The 19,502-nt window shown below is 40.9% G+C and overlaps 1 protein-coding gene across 1 annotated transcript; it reads right to left on the bottom strand.

The window, feature by feature from the left end:
• Nucleotides 1-17,622: 17,622 nt before the first annotated feature.
• Nucleotides 17,623-19,160, bottom strand: TIGD4 (tigger transposable element derived 4). The gene is given in 3 exon segments (XM_010586130.1): nucleotides 17,623-17,812; nucleotides 17,814-19,051; nucleotides 19,053-19,160. Coding segments are annotated over 3 exon segments (1,536 nt in total).
• Nucleotides 19,161-19,502: the final 342 nt, after the last annotated feature.

Raw genomic sequence — 19,502 nt, 5'->3', positions numbered from 1 at the left:
TTCCTGCCGGGGTGCATCTGAGCTGCATTTCTTCAGGAGATGGACTCTCTTTGATGGGTTTTAGGAAGTGATGTAATTCCGTCTGGGCCTGTCAAGCAAGCAATGATTGCAAAAGGAGGAAGAAAAAAAAAAAAAGTTGCTTTTCAAGCACTAACTTGGCTGAGGCACCTTTATGCTGTAGGTGAGCGAGCTCCGACTCTCCTCTACTTTTTCGACTCCAGACTTTACTACCATCTATCTTCATCTACATGCAGTGTCATGGGGACAAACATCATACAAATACAAATCAGACACAAAATTTCATTTATGTGTGTTAACAGGAAGGTTTTAGGTTGCTTTTCAGGGTGCTTGAGCAAGCAGATTTCAATAGTGCCTCCCCCTCGTCTTGGGTTTCAAGCTGTAATTCTCCCCCCAGCACCCTGGGACACTACGTGCACTTATGACCCCAACAGGCAACCCCAAAGCAGGGCTGTCTCCAGCAAATGGGAAAAATGGCTGGTTCACTTGGCAGCCTATAAGTGAGTGTTTTGGGCTGGTTTGAGCCAGGGAAGAGGAAAAAGCAGAAAACCACATCATTTTTCGTTAGGAGCAGGCGGCTTAGCTGGAAAGCACTTAGGCACAGGTGTGACGATGGCTGTAGATGACAGGGGACAGAAGGTCTAGAGCCCCACCAGGATGCAGTGCCTTGGCATGGGCGTCCATGGTGCCACGGTTGATGGAGGCAACGAGGGGGCAGGTAACTCCTGCCTCCCTTCCTTCCTCCTCTTGATTTTCACTCCCCCCCGGCGGTCTCTGGCTGGGCATGCAGACGGCAGGGCACGGCTGTGTCCCCCCCACACTGCCCCTTCCTCTGCCCACTCACTCAGGAACATGCAAGGGCTGAGCAGGGGCTTTCACGTATCGCCTGTCACTGGATAAGAGCAACGGAGGAACTCAACACTAAACCCAACATCTTCAGTCTTCTTGCTATATGGGGCGGGCCTAGCCAGGGCTCAGAATTTGGACCTGGGTCTAAACCACACCTGTTCCCAAGCAGGGAGGGTGGTTGGACCTTAGATTTGGCTTGTTCCACTGTACAAATAAGTGCTAGGTCTAAAATTGATCCCTCTGAGTCCAGAAGAGTCTGCACTCCAGATTTTACTCTGGAGCATCCAGATTTGAGCCATTTTAAATACTTGCGTAGAATTTTCCAGTAATAAGCTAAGGAAGAAGAGACGTATGCTGCCTGTGTAGCAGCTTCATGGTACTTCCCCTAGATATTACTCTGTGTCAAAATCTGGTTTCTGGTGAATTAGTTGAAGCTGGCATTGGTGAATCTTTCTGTTAGATTGGTGGGAGCTGCTGAAGTGACCGATTGTTGCTCTGCTTCTCCAGCTAATAATTTTTCTTAACACACTGATGCTTTTATAGGTCATCAGTTATAGTTTCTTAGCTTGAGTAGCTGAGAAATAGGTCAGTGACTCATTTAATGACCAGCTTGTTAATAGATTTAAAACACTTGAATGATTTAGTTAACTAAAAATCTGAACTGCTTGCTTATTATTGGCAATGTATGTTTATGCTCTTCATAAAACAGTGGGGGGGGGAAGCAAAGCCAAGTTACAACATTGCAGCTACGAGAAGATAAAGAGGAGCTCTGATTTATGAAACTGCTGACTGAGTAATTCAATATTGCTAGGAGATATTCCTTAATATGATGTCATAGCTATACATGATAACACTTACCAGACAGAAGTGTCAGAGGTGAGACTTGCAAATGCTTTTAAGATTTCCCCATTAAAAAATGACAGAAGTTCCAAGCATTAGTAATAGTGTCTAATTGATATAGATACTTTCAGTTATGAAAGTCCAGAAATTGAGGCTACCCAGGCATCTCCTCTGTGCTCACAGGCACCTTGGCTTTGTCTAGTCTGGTGATAGGAAAATGGATAATCAGCCATCGGGCCAGCATGGGCAAAGACTGTCTGTGTTTTCACAAGCATAGACTCGGGTCCTAAGGCTGTTACTATTGTCCAGCCCCAGCTTTTCTTTAACTTCAGTCAACAGTAGGCAAAGTCACACTTTTTAACAGTATTTTTATTGCTTTAGTGTATAAAGGATGTGCTATCCTCCTTTCCATTTCTTCCCCATCTCCTTCCCAGGTTTGCCACTCTCAGTCTTCCTGATACCACATGGGCTGCAAACATGCTCTCCTGGTTTATTCTGCCCTGCGTATTTGGCTATTTTGCCCCATTCTGTAGACTTGGTCCAGCTCACTCATGCCTTGCGAAAACATAAACCTAGATAGAAAGACTGGAAGGGAAAAGAGGAAAGGACTTGGATCTGGTTTGTATCTTTGCTGCATTTTTATGTGGTATTTCTAATGGCTAGTATCTATAAGGCTATATCCTTTCATCTTTTCCCTTCCAGTCTTTTTGCATAGGTTGTAGTATTTGCCACTCAGATTCCCATCAACTATTTTTGACACGTTTGGCTAACAACTTGTTGCTTACCCTTGAGAGCAAGATAGCCACCCACTGGTGTGCACCCAATTAATGATTTCGAAGGCAAATTAAAGTTCAGGAAATGTGACTTTATGCCACATTACATTTTAATTAAGACTTTAGAGTGATACAAAGGCAGCTTGGCACGCATTTGACTATTTTAATTTATTTTTTTTTAAATTGCAGAGAAAGAGGAAGAAGATATTTTGGATGCTGACGAATTGGACTGTCAGGGAAGGGCAGTTATCTCGGTCCATCCCCACCAACGCCGCGATTGTGCTCCCCTGAAGCACTCCCAGTGGCCTCCCTTTTGCCTGCCTGGGAAGCAAGTTTAGTACCTTCACCTGGGCCATCATTTTCAGCCACGTGCTTCCCTCTTCATGATAGAAATATGGAAACCAAAAGCTATAGTGACAACCTTGCTGCAAAACAAACTTGTGCATTTGGAAACCTTGGTGGCTTCAGTCACAAATTATTTTTGTAAGAGGGGTAGATTGTATCTGACAATTTCATAGGCCTTAGTGTATTTACTAGGATCCACAAGGCACCTTAGCAAAAAGAAGTGTCTTTTCACAGGTGAGACATCTAAATTTCCTGGGTATTTTCAGCATGTGTTACCCAGCTGGAAACATCTGTGCATGCTTTTGGTACTCTTTCACCAATTTTTATGTTATAAAGGGCATTTCTGACAACCTAGCTAGGCTGTTTGTTAATGTTCTTCCCTAATCAGAGAAGGGTTTGCATCACTGAGATTACAGGATGTCAAAAGTGTGATACTTTCAGAAAAACAGAAATGTTTTGTAACACTGCAGCCACTTGACGCATGCTCTTCTTGTTCCCTTTTCCTATGAAAAGTACAACAACAACAACAGCTAAAGTTTTGAGAGTGATCGAGCAAGTTGCTGGTTAGTTATAGGGCTTATATGATAAACTCCTGCTAGTGCAGCTTGTCTGCCGCAGATGTCAGTGGCTAATCTGCCTGCTCTGAAGTGCAGGGGCTAGTGCCAGTCAAGTTCTGCTAGTCCCTTAGTGACTTATTTCTGAGACTGGCATATGTTGGGAAAGGACAGATAACATTTTCCCATAAGCCACTGTGAAAGGACGGGAAATTGCACTGTATTGCAATTCACTACAATGTAAAAAAAAAAAAATTAAAAGAAAATCCCTAAAGCAAAGGAGGGTGCGCAAAGCCCACAGGGATCTTCTCAAGCCAGCCTGAGCACCGGCTGCAATGGTGCTTCTGCGGGCTGCCGAGGTAAGTAAGAGTTGTAGAATCAAGGCTAAAATCCACAGCACCCTTGTGTAGAAACCTCACGTGGATCTGGAACTGCATCTGTGATTGCACTTGTTTCAGGGCAAGCTTTGCCTGGGTGAGTTGCAGAAGATAAAGCTCTCTCTCCAGTAAACTCTCTCAATTCTGGATTATATGAAAAGACAAGTTACATTTTATTTCAGCCGCAGAGGTGCTCAGGAAAAAGACTTACACCTTTCTGAAATGAATGCCACCAGTATAAATTAGAACTATGCTTAGAACAATGAGATATTGTCCCTAACTGGGTATCATAAAATAACATAACTAAAATGAGAGTGATGATAAAAGCATAAAAATAAGCACCTGCCAGTTTTAAGTACCTCTTTGCTTAACTGGGCCTGTAAATTTCTGCTTTCTTTTATGGTCTTTTTCTTTATTTTCTTCCTTACCCACAACACAGGCTGTTAACTCATGGCTATAATATTTTGGAGACTTCAATAGGAGCAGAAAGAAAACACAAAACTATACTTGAAAATATCCAAGTATTTGTATCTAAGTTTCCTTTAACAAAATAAAAAATAGATTCAAAGAGAGAATTCTAACATCAAAATATCCTCTGAAATGAAAAAAGCCGCAGGGTGCAGCTAAGGCTCTGGCAGACTTACGTTGAAGTGTAGCTGGATGCTTTGTTTCTGCTCATTTTTTGGAAAGTGGTACACGGATTATAAATTTTGCAGATGCCAAAAGCTTCTTAAGCTATTTGTAACTTGTGTATAGTCTTAAAATAGATGACGCCTGTATTCTGTTGTAGTACTGACTGTGTTTTGAAATACAGTTCGTCCTGGGGGCTCAGCTGTACTTTGGGCAAAATCTGCAGCTGAAGACTGCACTTTTGAAAGGACGATGTCTGGTCAGCAAAGCCATCTCGTTACCCGACTGCTAGAGAAACATGGTGTTACTAGCCCATGTAGGTACTCCCAAGCAGTGCCTCCATCTAGCCTAGCATGGGGTTTGCCCGTGAAATCCTTCACCCGCAATATTCCAAGACTCCTACCATTGAAATCTAGGTGAGACTCCACAAGGTCTAGCTTTGTCTCAATGCAGGCTGGATAAAGGTGGGATGAACATCCTGAAGTACAGCTTCAGGGTTGTTTTTTTGGGGGGAAGGCCTGCACATAATCTCAGCGCTGACAGCTTCACATTCCCTTCAGCAGCTAAATAACAAGGGCTCTTGTCCTAACTTTGCAACTTCTGATCGCTCCTGTGCTCCGGCAGCAGCCGTGCCCTTTTCTGCGCCCCAAACTGTGTGGTTTAACATGGAAAAACTGGGTGGTTGGGCCAGGAGGCTGTGCCCCACTTTATTTCAAAACTATGCAGAGCACCCTCAAGAGATGTGAAGCCACGAGCATCTCAGACAAGCAGCCAAGGTCTGCACAATGCAATTCTGAGAAATGAGTTTTCAGGGACTTTTATTAATTCTAACAATATCGCTATTATGACAGAAATTTACAGTTTATTAATCTTTTCTATTTGGATCCTTTGAGGCCAGTGATGGAATGAAACTGAAATAAAATGCATTAGTTTCCTGATCTTCTATGTATGGATAAATCAGGTTTTCACTTCTTTGCGAGCAGCGCAGGGAATTATTAGCTAAAGGTTTGTCTCATTCTTTGAAAATAATTGTGTAAGTGTCGTATTACAATGCTTAGGGTCTAAGCTGGAATTAGAGACTGAAATGATCTAAATATAAATTTTCTGCACGGTTGCAATGTATCCCAAACTTGTATTGTAAGTGCACATTTAGTACAAACAGTTCAAGACAAACTAATTTAAGGAACAAGTGGTTCGTTGGGGCACTACAATTCTGTTGGCAGGGGCGGGTCCCCTTCCACTCCCCGTCAGAGGCTTGGGAAGACGGCTGACCTAAAGTGGACCCCCCAAAAGTAGAGTTGTGTAACAAGCTAGGAGGAACAAATTGCTTGAGATGCCTTGCAGTGGGACGTAAATGTGCTCAAATGCCTGTTCAGAACAGGAGCTGACTGCAGTCTCCGGTATCAGGAATAAAGCCATTTTGTATAGAAATGACTGTGCAGGCACAGGAGGGGAGCAGACCTTGCAGTACAGACAGATACAGGATGGATAATACAATTGTAATTCTAAAAAAAGCATCTGTGCAATTTGGAAAAACACTTCAGAGAATGGAAATTCTCGGTGACTGCTCCTGGGAGCAAGAGAAGAAACACTGCCTGGGTGTTGGGCACAATGATCAGAGCCGTGTCTGGCCACAGGCTTTCATGTGCCAGCTCAGTTAATAGATGCACAGTCAGCAACTTAAACGGGGGAAAAAGCCGTCGGCCGGTGAATGATCTTTACATGAAATGTCAGTACTGCGTGTCTTACACGGAGGTGCCTACTCATTAGTTATCACTTTCAAGTCAGTGTTAGCTTAAGATCTGCCTTGAAAAAAACTCACAGTGCTCTATAGAAATGGAAACATTTATCTTAAAGAGGTAGTGAAAAGTGAGATTGATGAGGTAAAGGATTGAAAAACAAACGTAAATCTGTCTCGGGTGTAATCTTTGGTGAATTTAGTAAAATGAAGAGTAGAGAAACAAGGTACTTGAGGGAAAGTAAACTAGATATTTTAAACCCTTCTTATTTTTATTTCTAGGGTGTTTCAGCTGACTGTTTGAAGGTATTTTCTCAGCTTTGAACAATTCATAAGAAGATAATAAAATCTGAAAAGCACATTCCTTCAGTAATACTCGACCATAAAAAACACACCAGCACATCCAAACTGTAATGTGAGATTTTTCCAGCCACACCTTAAGTATCTGAAGATAAACTTTGATGTCCAAAAATTATGCTGCTTAAATGTTGCTTGATACTTTTTTAGGCTGTGGCAGCTCTCATTTGATCCTCCCATCTAATCCCTTTCTCTATTCTTGAATTAAAGTGTTCTCTTCTTTTTCCTTTGCATATTTTCACTGTAATTACTGAGCTTTACTTCACAAATAGTTAATATCGAGTCCAGACTTTAAAGAAACATTAAAGGTGAGCTTTTTTAAAGCTACTCAGATACTTAAAGATGCAAATAAGCACTAGCTACTTTCAAGAGTATGGATGTCTGATCTGGGGCAAGTTTGGTTCCTAGATACTTTGAAAAAGTGTATTTTCCTAGATGGTCATTTAAATATCTTTAAAGGATCTAATGCAAGTGCCCACTTCTAGTATAGTGTTATGAGCCACCCTTTAAAATCATGGAGGCAGCCTCCAGTCCTGTTTTAGTCCCGCTCTGCAGAAGTTGTGCACATATTTAAGCATATAAGTAGTCCCAGTAGAATCAGAGAGACGTCATCTGGCTGAAAACCAGACAGATATTAAAGGAAAAAAGTGTGATAGTCTATGGAGAGATTGTATTTATATTGTGTATACAAGCAAGAGGCTAAATTATGGCTGTTTGGATGGCTTTCAGCCTGTGCTTCCAGCATGTGCCTTTTTAACTTCAGGCCCCTGTACAGATAAGTGTCGAAGCTCCTGAAGGCACTTTGCCCACTCTTCTATGCCAGTGGAAACTAGGACTGAAGCAATGAAGCATAGGTGGTTATTTTAAAATGGACCTAAGAATATTTTTGAAACACGATTTAAAAAAAAATATGCAATTAAAGTATTTTCTATGGCACTATATTTTTAATACTGGTTTGACCATCACAGATGCTAATATGCGATATGTCCCTTTGCCAGTGTGATCGTATTAAGCACACAGATTGCTAATGCTACAAGTTTTCTACAGTCTTTGCAATGCCAAAGACGCTATTTCAGGAATTTGTAAACTTCTGCCTAGTATCTGAAATCATTCAGACGCTATGCTGAAACCTGGACAATCATGTACTACCTGCACCCTCATTTTCAGTAGGCAATGCGAGTAGTGTTTTGCCTACAATTCCTACTTCTCTGAAAACAATGCCCTGTCCCAACACGTGGTGTGTTAAACCACTGACCACAACTTCATGCAGGTGGTAATATTTTTTTTGTGGTATTTTACTCATCCAAAATGCCATCGATCACAACCCAGGAGGGACATGCTGAGTGGAGTTACGGCACCACTTCTCAGCACTCTGTGTTTAAATCTAACTTCCAGTTCAGTAGAGCTGACTGTAGTGCTGCAAGACTACCTGAAAAAAAAATCAGAAATTTTACCTTGTGTCTCTTCTGCTACTTTATTTTTGTTTCTTTCTCTCTGAGATATGCCTCTCTTCATTTCCCATGAGGAGCTATGCCAGTTTATGACATGGTTAAAGTAAGTGTGTGTGTTTATTCACTTAATTTTGTCTGAACATACAGAATAGCTTCCTATTTAAGTTGCAATATAGCTGTCACTTAGTCAAACCTTAAGAATTTGATTGTTTGGCAAGTGCTGAGCTTACCAAAATGTCACTTAGTGAAACCTCATGAATCTGTATAAATTGTAGAAACGTTGAGTTTGCCAAAATACAAGCAGCTGTCTATGTCCTCTTCCTCCTGTTTGAGTCTGGTATGGGGAGAAGTCCTTTCCAAACAGCTGGGTTAGATGTGCTGTAGCTCATTTTCAGGTAGATCCATGTTTTGACCGGTATTTGTGACAGCGGTGCAAGTTGGCATGCTTTCATTAGGTATTTTTTTGGTTGCTGTAGAGAGCTGTGACAGTGAAATATACTTCACTATGGGCTAGCAGCCCAATTGCATATTTTAATAGCAGTATACAAACCGATACACCTTGACTCCTATGGGTCCTTTTCCAGGTACCTATCCATGCCAGAGTCACATCTCTGTGCCAAAGTGTAGGTGCACCAAGTGTGGTGTGACGTGAGAAGTTCCTGGGTCCGACAGGCTGCTACATTGCCTATATGCTGCTCTCTGAAGATTGGTCTACTGTCAGAAGGTACCATTTTTATACTTAGGTGTACTCTCTGTACAAGGTACGCAGTATTAAAATTCTGTGAGAACTGGCATTCGTCCAGTTACAGGCAGATGCATCAAGAGTAAAACAGGTCAATGCTAATGGCTGGTAATGAAACCCATGATGGAAAGAATTGTAGATGTGATCCTACAGGAAACAGAGGCTTCCTGGAAGCTAATGTGTAATTCCTCTGTTAATCCATTTTGGTTCTGAGTACTTAATTGTGAAGTTTTACATCTTCTACCATGTCTGCAAAGGTCAATCCACGTATAGCCTGAGTCTACAACCCCCTTGAAAGTCAGTAAGGGCAGATCTCCACGTGGTATAAATTCTTATTATCTCCACACGGAGAGAGAAATGTGGAGTTCATTTGAGGTCCACAGTTCATTCTTTTCCCATTAGAGCTGGAAATGCTTTTAGAGAATGCAAATATCTGGTACTCAAAAAAAGCAAAAAGATGCCTGCCAAATATAGGAGCTATATTTAAAGCCTGTAAATGAGGTGGGTGGATGGCATAGAACTATCCCTGGTTTCCGAACTGGGGGACAGATCAGATCAGGCAGGCGGCTGACGGGGAATTTTTAATCTCTGAGGAGCTGGAATGGCAGACAGGAACAAGAGTGAAGGATGAATGATGAAAAGCAAACCAGCACCTGCATTTCTGCTTTTGGAAGATGTAATCTCACAAATATGTGCCTTGCCTGAGGAGTCAGCATCCTCGTAAGAGGCTGGCTCAACCCACTCGGGAGGCAGAGCAGCAGTTATACCTCCCGCTGGCTGGAGCATAAGGGCTGTTTTCCATAAGTTGCAAAATTTCCTCCTAATTCTTGCAGACTAATATGCCTGCAAATGCTAGCAGAGCTCCCCACAAAGGCAGCTGTTCAAAATGATCATGCTACCTACCCCCCGTGAGACTGCACCAGTGTAAGCCACTGGGTTCTCCCCTCTGTGAGATGAAGTGAGAGGATGAAGAAATCTGAAGGAAGTTTTAAATTCATAAAGCTACCTAATCCCCATTCTAAATAATCCCTTAGGAAGCTTACATTAATGTAAATTTCATATAATCTCATTGTCCAGGATGCTATCTGCCATCCAGTGCTAGTCCTCAACAGACCAACACTGAGAATGCAGGCATTTAAAGAGGAATACAGGTTTGGAGCTGCACATGTGCATTAAGGCTGGGTATAGATAATGGTGTAGGTATTGTTAGGGAATGATCAAGTTCTTTTATTTTCCTAAAGTTATTTAACTATGAATATTTAAGATGAAATCGCAAGATGGTTTCTAACCATCCAAGCATTAAGTTTGCCAAATGCTCTCTTGTTAGCTGTAGTGGGCAAGTGGCTGGCATTAAATTAGATTTTGACAAATCTTTGAAGGGGCTCTATGATTTAGGGCTGAGTGAAGGCCAGGTGAGAATGGGACAGAAAAACCTACAAGCTTCATTATTCATTTACTTCAGCTTTACCTTTTACAGTTCTGCTGCCAACTTCTACATACTACAAAGGTATGAAGCACGACATTGCCAAATTGGCAAGAAATTATCATATCTTAAATCTCTTTCAGTTGCTAAGAGGATTTCTTTTGCTTTTTGAAAAAAATGGGTTCGTAATGGGACATGTAGGAAAAGCCTTTCTGCTGGGGCACAGGAGGGTCCTTTACAGTCATTCAACAAGGAGAGCCGAGAACCTGTAGCTCTCTCTGCCTGTACTTGTCTTTTCAGTCTCACTGTTGCATGTCTACAGCATATGCCACCTCTGCTCCTGCTTCTCTGCAGATGCTCACCATATAATGCAGATTCTGGTTACCCTCAGCTCTCACAGGGAATTGAGGGTTTGTCTCTGCTAGAATTTGAATTGTAGTGTTTCTCTGTGCCATGTGTTGAACGTACATGTAACACTCTTTGCCACTTTTTCTCAGAGCAGCAACATTGATATCCATCAAGCTAGCTTTTCAAAAGTAGTTCAGTAGTTGTTGGGAACAGCATACAGTAACCATCTCTCTAACTCAGATTCCAAGCCTGTACTACAAAGTGTCTCTCGGTAACTTCTGAAAGGCCATGCCAATTTTCAAGCCCATCTGACTCTTCCTGCAACTTCTAGACTCTACAGAAATACTTCTGTTACACAGAAGTGCTGTTTCAGCCTTGCCTTGTCTCTAGGCAAATTTCTATTTGCTTACTGAATGTAGATGAGCCCTGGGCAGTGCAGTGACATACTGTTTACATAGATCATGTCTCATTAGCTCTGGGGAAAAAAAAAGCCTTGTGTCAATTAATTCTGAAGTGGAGCTGAATTATGGGTGGCCATTTCTTGCCATTCTAAATTCAGACAACCTGTGGTGTTATCTCTCGTATCAATTTCTGTGGCTAATTTGTGTATGGATGCCGACTTTCAGAGGACTCTGAATATTGATTTCAAATAAAAAGTTCTGCTGAACCTGACTTACAAGTTCTCCTCAAGTTCCTGCAGGGGAATCTCAATGGACAAGGACCTTGCCTTTTAACTCCTCCTGTTTTATGATCTGCCTGCTTTTCTCCACGATCTCAGGCCATATGGGCTGGCTACAAAGCCAAACTGGACATAAATATCTGAAATCTCACAAACAACTATTGAAATAGGAAAAATCAGAGTGAAAATAAACAATAAAAAATGTAAATTCAAATGGAAAACCTTGATAGAAACTAGCTACTTTCTGAGCTGGCTTTCAATCTGATTGATTCGATGCAACATTCTAACATGGTTAGCTATGTAAACAAATAGCCCCAAACTCTTTCTTTGTGCAGGTTTTGTTTGTGGGTTTATTTTTTCACAAGCTTAAAAAATGAACCAAATTCATGCTGATGATCAGGAGTGCAAAAGAAAGGCTCAAGCAAAGGAAAGACTTGAAAGTGCTAAGAATAACGAATGGGAGAAAACAAAATGCAAAGAGGTAAATTTAGGGAAAATAACATACTTTTAATTATTACGTAATCCTTGATCTAAGGGTATCATGAAGACATGCCAAGCAAAATAGAAAGTAAAAAACTGGTTGTCTCCAGAAACAGTTAAATATTTGGTTTTGGAGAAGAGAAATAGACATCAAATCATGGAAAGGAGGAAAAGGGAGTTTGAAAGGTAGTTTAAACATTAGATGCAGCCAGTAAAAGAGAAGGGAAGAAAGGTACAAAGAGCTGAGGTTAGGAGTATGATATTTAGAAATGGAAATGTAAAAGTGAACTGTGGCACGGATGCTATACAGGCAGATAAGGATAAGAGATGAAAGAGAAAGTGAAATGGTTTAGATGAAGATACTAAATGTCAAATTGAGAATCTCAAAAGTACAGATCAGAAGGGACCACGGACAGAAGGAAAAAATGGAGACGCCTGACAGGAGAGAAAGATTATGTGTTTTATTACCAATTCTCTCAGACATCTTGGGCGACTGCTGGAAAAAGCACTGCTCACCCTCCTGTACAAAAAGAAAAGACAAAAAGAAATATAGACGTACTAAATGTTCTCAGCTAAATGAAGCAAGGGTTTGGGAAGGCCACTAAATACAGCAATGGAGAAATTAGGGCCTGAGATCACGAGCACGTGTACCAAGAGGGTGATACTAGCTGATACATGAGATGATTCAAAAACACTACCTGCAAAAGATAGTATTAGAAATAGGGAGAGTAAGGAGAAAAGCAGCTTGCCAGAAGGTTGTGCCAATGATTCTAACATTAACACTAGAATAAGCAGGATGTCAATGAATATAAAACGATAGAAGGAAATGGATGAAAAAAAGGTGGGAGAGGAAAGAAATACAATTTTGAATAGCAAAATATCGTATTGCATCATGTATACAGCTTAGAAGTATGAGGCACCAACCCTGCTAGGAGAAAAGCAGTGGTTTCAGTAAGTTGTCTCCTTGTATGGCTGACACGATGGCAGCCTCACAACACATGTCTCAAGAGACGTGGATGACTTCAGATGAGCAATCCAGCAACTAGTTATCACACGTCGAAGTAATCCTTCTTGAATAGCAAGTGTTTTGCAAGAACTTCTCCAGAGAGTAGAGCTCTTCAGCTTTCCTCCTGAGCAGGGGCCAGGAGAGCTGAGACCCCTTACCACCCTGCCAGGATGTCTCTATCAGCAATCCCGGGTCCCGCAGTGTTTTCAAACTGCCATTCAATATATTATGAATGGTGTTGCATTCGGTGTTTGGGGTGAGGTTGCACCATCCCATCAGACTACAACTTTCTCAGACAGATGAGTCACCACCCCAGTGATTATAACCAAGCGCTCGCACAGGCACACCAAGCAACACCAACGCAGAAGTGGAGGATGCAAACCAGGTCTGGAGCTCACCCCCCCGATGACGTGGCCGACGACCTGCGTGCAGACTGACAGTTTGCATGGATTGTAGATACATGTGTGGGGAGGGGACTGACCTGTTCCCCTTGGTGCTATTTACACACAAGGCTGGGAAGTTGCACCAGAGGTAGGGTGGCATGAAAGTTTAGGAAGAATGTGACTTTCAGCTGGCATATTGTAAAGCACAGTAAGGCATTTTAAAAATTGTTGTAAAAATGGCATCTTCTCACTCAGCAGATCTGGTAATTCAGTGTGGTATTTGTTCACGTTACTGATCACAGAAATATGTAATTCACACTTTTCCATTCCACTCAGAGGTGACACAGCTATGAAAAAGTTAGCAAGACACTAGTGGTTTCCCCACTCTGCCTTAACCCAGAAGTTGTACGGTTTTTACTAGACCAATGCAGTTAAACAGCTACAGTTGTAAGAGAGAAAATACATCTCAAATGGAGTAACCATAGTAGCAAGAAGGGCAATGAGCTACACTTGAATTACTAATCTTATAAAACAATGATGTGGTTATACCCCAGTGCAGTTGTATCAGTAAAAAGGAATCACATGTCTATACAATGCTGCTGTACCAGTATAAAAGCTACGTGTGAAAACAGGCTGTCAGACATAAAATCGTTATTTTTTCATCTGTTGCAAAGATTTTTCTATTGTTAATGAATGTATTGATAGAAGTACACTGTGACTCATCACATAGCAAAAAATTTCAATTAGATTTGTTTGCTTATGAATTGGCTGGGTTTGCTTCTGATTTTCCAGGAAGCAACCCCCAAAATAGGCATATTAAAACATCTAGATACAAATACTGACTTCCTTGCTTAAACATAAAAAACTCTTCTCTGCCAACAGCACCGTTCAGTTCCCAATAAGAACTTTGCAAAGTCTTCCTTTAACAATTGCCTCCCCAAAGTAGGAAGCACCAGTTTTTATTGCTATTAAAGGTAGAAAATAATGTGAAACACTGTCATTGCATGCCATGGTTGCCCAGTTACCACACATTTTAGTTAAGTGTTGTGTAGGCCAATATTCACTCTATCATTTCAATGAGCACAACCACCAAAAAAATCTGGAAGGTATTTTACTAATATTTTAATGTTATAATTTAATTTACATTTATGAAAATATTGCAGTTAAAGTTTAAAATCACTGAAGATTCTGTGTGTTTGAGACTATCATTCTCAAAATTTACATAGTAATGAGAAACCATCGACTTATTTACTCCCTTAATTACTTAGCTATCAAAATGTCAGAAATCTTGGGTATACAGGCACATATGGATTGCTCTCCTATAAATCCTTGACTGCCCCCTCTCTTCTGTTTTTGCCTAGGGCTGCAAAAACTTGTTAAAGTAATTTCCGTTTATGATTAGAGGTGAGTAACCTTCCTTTGAGTAACATTGTTTAAAAGGAGATGTAGTTTTATAGGTCTGAAAGGTATTGAGAACTGCACACAACAGTAACACACACAAAAAATCCGAAACAGTGTAATATTTATTAAAAGTTTCAAGTGCAGATGTGTTTTGAAAAGCATACTTCATTTCACATATTACTTGTCTCAAGAATGACTCTGAGAATGCTTTTGATTATATCAAACATACTTTCCAAATATTTTTTTCTATTTTGGCCTTGTTTGGAAGTCAGTTATATTTTTAAAACTTTGTATTTTCAGTTCACACTTCTTGAAGTCACTTTGGGTTACTGAAAGTGACCTCACTGACTTGACACCAAAGCACATAATTATTATCTAACCATAGCATAAAGTAGAAAACCGTATGCGAAAAAGCACATAGTTGTCCAAACTAATACCTGAAGTATTAAAGCAAATGACAACCTTAGTAACCTGCCTTTAGTAGAAAAGGTTCTTATTTTTAAATATGGTGCAATCTAAAGCAATATTATTCCTCTCCCTCCAAATCATACCACCCCAGACATAAAAAGCCACTGTCCTGGTGGTTTACCTAGACAATGTAAAAAAATCTCTAGCTCTAGCTGTGTACACAGGCTAAAATGACTAACATTTACATAGTGTACCGCTTCCTTTTTCACTGCTAGCATTTCGGATCTGAGGAGCCTGCATTTCCCCATGAATAAACACCTGAAACAGCACCAAGCTTCGAAATGGATTTCACATTCTCTGTTTGACCATAAATGTGACAAAAATCCAAGTGAAAAGAAATATTTGGGCTCCTAAATAATTTTGAAGGCTATAGCGCTACAATATAAACTGTCTGACCTACACCACCAGTTTCAGTGAGTGCATTTTTGCGTGGTTTCTCAGAATGAGCTAGGAGGCTAGGAAAAAAGTCATATATTCTCTAAAGATACAGGATTTCGACGGGTTGTATGCTTTTTAAAGCAAGTTCCACAATTCACCTTCGAAGTCCAGGCCGAATTAGTAAATCCTTCCTGTTGTTTTCATGAGGGACTATGACAGCACTCAGTAATTTACTTCCTTCGTTACCAGCTAACGACGTTATTTCCCATCTCCTGATTTTCTAAGCCTCATCTTGCAAAGATTACGCTTCTTATAGATCGAACCCTTGTTTAACCAAGATTTGTTGCTTACTTATGCAAGTCTTTCTCGCTCAGATCCAACACTTTGACACTCAGTATTCTCTTAGAAGGAAACAGAGTCTCCTTACCTGGATCCCAGGCCGATGAGGTCCACGTGGAGTCGAATTTTAAAGAATATACACATTTACTATATGGACAATACAAACTTTTCCCTAAACTTGCGTTTAGCAGGAGAAGCTGTCGCAAGAAAACCATAGATTTTTAAATCAAAAGAAGATTACTATAGGAAAATTATCCATAGGGCTCTGTGGGATTTATATGAACTTCAAATAAGCTTAGCCAAAATAAAAAGTACTTTTCGTAAGCTTGTTCTAAAGTAGTTAACCAAGCAAAATGTGTTGATTTATTTGACACAGCTTCCAAATTTAAAAGACTTTGCATCTGTATTTTAAAATAATACTTTAAAAAAATAGTTAAAAGAGATAATGTGGAGGGGTACCTCTTTCACAGAATCTATAAATCTCTGTGCGGGACTTTATTTATTGGAAATTCAACAGAAATTTCTTATTTAATCAGAATATCCTTTGGACAGAATTCACATCAGATATTTCATAACAGGAAACCAGAAGTTTGTGGGGGTTTTTTGTAGGGGTTCTAGTAAAACATTCATACAGTTTAGCCATAGGCATTTTCTCCCCCCCACCCCCCAATAGTTTCAGTGTCTTCCAACAATTTGATACATTTCTGAAATGCTTTTACAAATGGATAAACTGTCCTCCACCAGAAAGAACAGTAAACAAAGCTTTAGCCAAACTATTTATTGAAAACTGAAGATGCAAATAAGCGAGAGATTGTTTCTCATGGTTTAATTATAGGCACCATAATTAACTCTTTATTACACAGGTTTCCTAAAGGGCTTCCATAAAATATTATTTTCTTCCTCTAAATTAGAAAGATTATTATCTCTAACTTTTGAAAAAAAATTAAAATTGACAGATATGGAAAATATTTAAAACAGGTTTTGAAAAAAGTCACAAGCAGTACATCTCATAAATTGAGATTTTTGGCTCTGGTATAATTACCCTGCTTGAAATGCATACTTGAAGATGTGTAAATGTACTGTGATTTACTCAACCTCACACTGCATTCATGCAAACAGCACCCCTGTTAACGGTACTTAGAATAATAAACCACACTAGTGCACTGAATCCTACAGCAAAGCCTTCAGGTATAGTAAACAAAACAAGAGTTCAGTAAGATTTTGAGTGCAGATACTGCATAAGCTGATTTTTTTCTGTATTTACTGTAGAAATACATGGAGTTGCACAGAGGGACCTACATCAAATCCAAATACCAAAAAGGCTGAAAGGGAGAGAATGACCTTCTTTTCTGACCTCTTCAAAGACCAAGTAAAGGTTTGTTTGTCTTTCGACTCTCGGATAAATGATTATGCCGTTCCTGTGTATCGAGCAGCTTTAAGGAAACAAAACACATCCAAAGGTGCTAACTTTCTGCTGTTCATCATCTGCTGCAGAAATAAACTATGGCCAGAATTCTTGAACAAGGACAAAAAGAATTTATTTTATAAAACCCTTAGTTCTCAGAACTTAAGCATCTATTTTCTGCTATACATTTTTTTGTATCAAAAGCACCAAGCTGATAAATAGTTACTGTTCAACTGTCAACAATTGCAAAGACACCAACGAAATTATCAATGTGAAGAAGCGCTAATCTCTTCCTGAAAAAAGAATTCTGAGTGGGCACCAGTTTACCCCGAGCGCACCGAACTGCTCAGAGAATTGCTTTTGCCTCCACTGTACTTAACTACAGTTATCATTTTAAAGGTTCAACTTATTTTCTCTCTCTACCCCAAATTTTGTGTTCTTTCCTCCTGATTTTGTGGGAAACTTCAGTTCACAGCCCTTTTTCACAATTTCAAATTTCTTTTGTTATGTACATCTAGGCACCTGAGCAAGACACACTAGAGAATGTTGCAGCAACACTTGTTATTAAACTGCCTATTTTTGTTTACTTACACAATTCCTTTTTTTCAATTACATGCTTTCACACTTTGCTAAAATATTTATTTACATGCTACTTGTTGAATAAAACTCTCCAGGTCAGCTGGGGAATCGTGAAGTGAATCATTCGTGCCTTGACTTCTGAGAAACTTTCGAAGGGTATCCAAAGCACTCAAAGTCTCATTTTTTGATGGTAAAGGCTGCTCAGCTCCCTGAAATCGATCACCTTCATCCTCATCTTCATCACCAACATGTCCCAGCTTTATCTGCTGTTCTTTCTTTGGCACACATCCTTTCATTATTTGTGGGCATTTCGTAAGTTACCAAGCCATCATCTAGAGCTGCATACTCCTCCAAAGATAAACCTTCTGGAAACTCCACTCCAGCTGCCTGTGCATGTGCAATCAAATCAAAGTCACTTTCAACCTCTGTGTCATTACCATTTGCTTTGGTTTCTAATCTGAATCCTGCTTCATTGTAACTTTTTACAACAGTCTCTGGTGTCACTTCCCTCCAGCACAGGTACAACATCTCAACTGCATCAAGAAGAGTCAGCATAAACTCTTTATTGCCTTCTACAGAGTCAACAAATCTCTTGATAAGACAGTGCCTGTATTTAACCTTCAGACTTCTGATAACCCCTTGTTTCGTAGCTGTACATGAAGAAGAGTCCGGAGGAGAGAACATTAATTTGACAGATTTCAGGTTCTTTACTTCTGTGTGAGCTGGGAGAGAATCAACGAGAATAACTACTCGTCGCTGCTGTGCTTGAAATCTGTCATCAAGTTTACACACCCACTGTTCAAACACTTCTGAAGTCATCCACGCCATATCATTTGCTTCATAATCCACAGGTAGCGACTTCCCATCTTTAAAAGAGCACGGACTTTTGTTTTTTCCTATAACAAGCAAAGGAAGTTTCTCGGAGCCATCCATATTTGTACCCACCACGACGGTTATTCTCTCTTTGCTTAGTGTACCTACAGAACAAGTTTCCCCTTTAAATGCAAATGTGTTATGTGGTAACATCTGATACAACAATCCAGTCTCCTGTATATAAAACACGGTTTTTGGCTGATAATCGTTTAAATAATAAGGAAGAACATTTTGGTACCAAAGAGTTGGGGCATCCACTTGGGCAGTATGAGCTGCTTCTACAGGCTGAGCTCTGAAAACTAAACGGTACCTTGACTTGAAACGATCGAGCCAGCCATTACTGCATTTAAAATCACTATGTCCGAGCTTCTGGGCAAAATCATTGGCCTTGAGGCGCAGCATAGGACCGTTTACCGGCACATTCAAGCACTGAGCAATTCTGTACCATTTCATCAATGCCTCCTCCAGGTCAGCGTAAAAAGCAGTCCTTAGCCTTTTTCTTTTCGGATCAAATCGTAAAGATTCAAAGGCTTCCAAAACTTTTTCTTTATTCTTCATAATCGAAGACAAGGAATTCTTCTTTATGCCGTACTTGGCTGCGACGTCTGCCTTTTTTCTTGCCACTCTCCACGGCACTGATGATGTCAATTTTCTCCTCAATAGATATGCTTTTTTTCCTCCTCACCGCGCGTTCGGGCAGAGGACTCCCCGAGGCCTCTGCCATGGCACCGACCACCGACTTCCCGGCGCGCACCCCCACACGCGGGCGAGCACCCTGCGGCTCTGCCGCTGCGGGCGCCTTCGACCGAGCCGGTTTTCGAGACCGCCTCTGATCTCAGGGGCATGGCACTTGGCAGAGGCCGGAGCAGCCTCCCGACTGCAGCCGGCGGACACACGCCAGCGCCGCGGAGCAGCTTAATTCCGCCAATGCCTCGGCCGGGGAGCAGCCGGCCCTGAGCAGCAGGCCCAGAAGGGCGCCTCAGGCCCGAACGAGGAAGACGGCCTGCCCGCACGCCCGCCGACGGCCGGGCACGGCCGCCACCCCCGCCGTGACCGGTGTAACCCC

Source organism: Haliaeetus leucocephalus, unplaced genomic scaffold, assembly GCF_000737465.1.
Source record: "Haliaeetus leucocephalus isolate CR32 unplaced genomic scaffold, Haliaeetus_leucocephalus-4.0 Scaffold140, whole genome shotgun sequence".
NCBI lineage: Eukaryota > Metazoa > Chordata > Aves > Accipitriformes > Accipitridae > Haliaeetus > Haliaeetus leucocephalus.
Note: the sequence above shows the minus strand (reverse complement) of the source record. Positions and strands in the feature narration are given on the sequence as shown.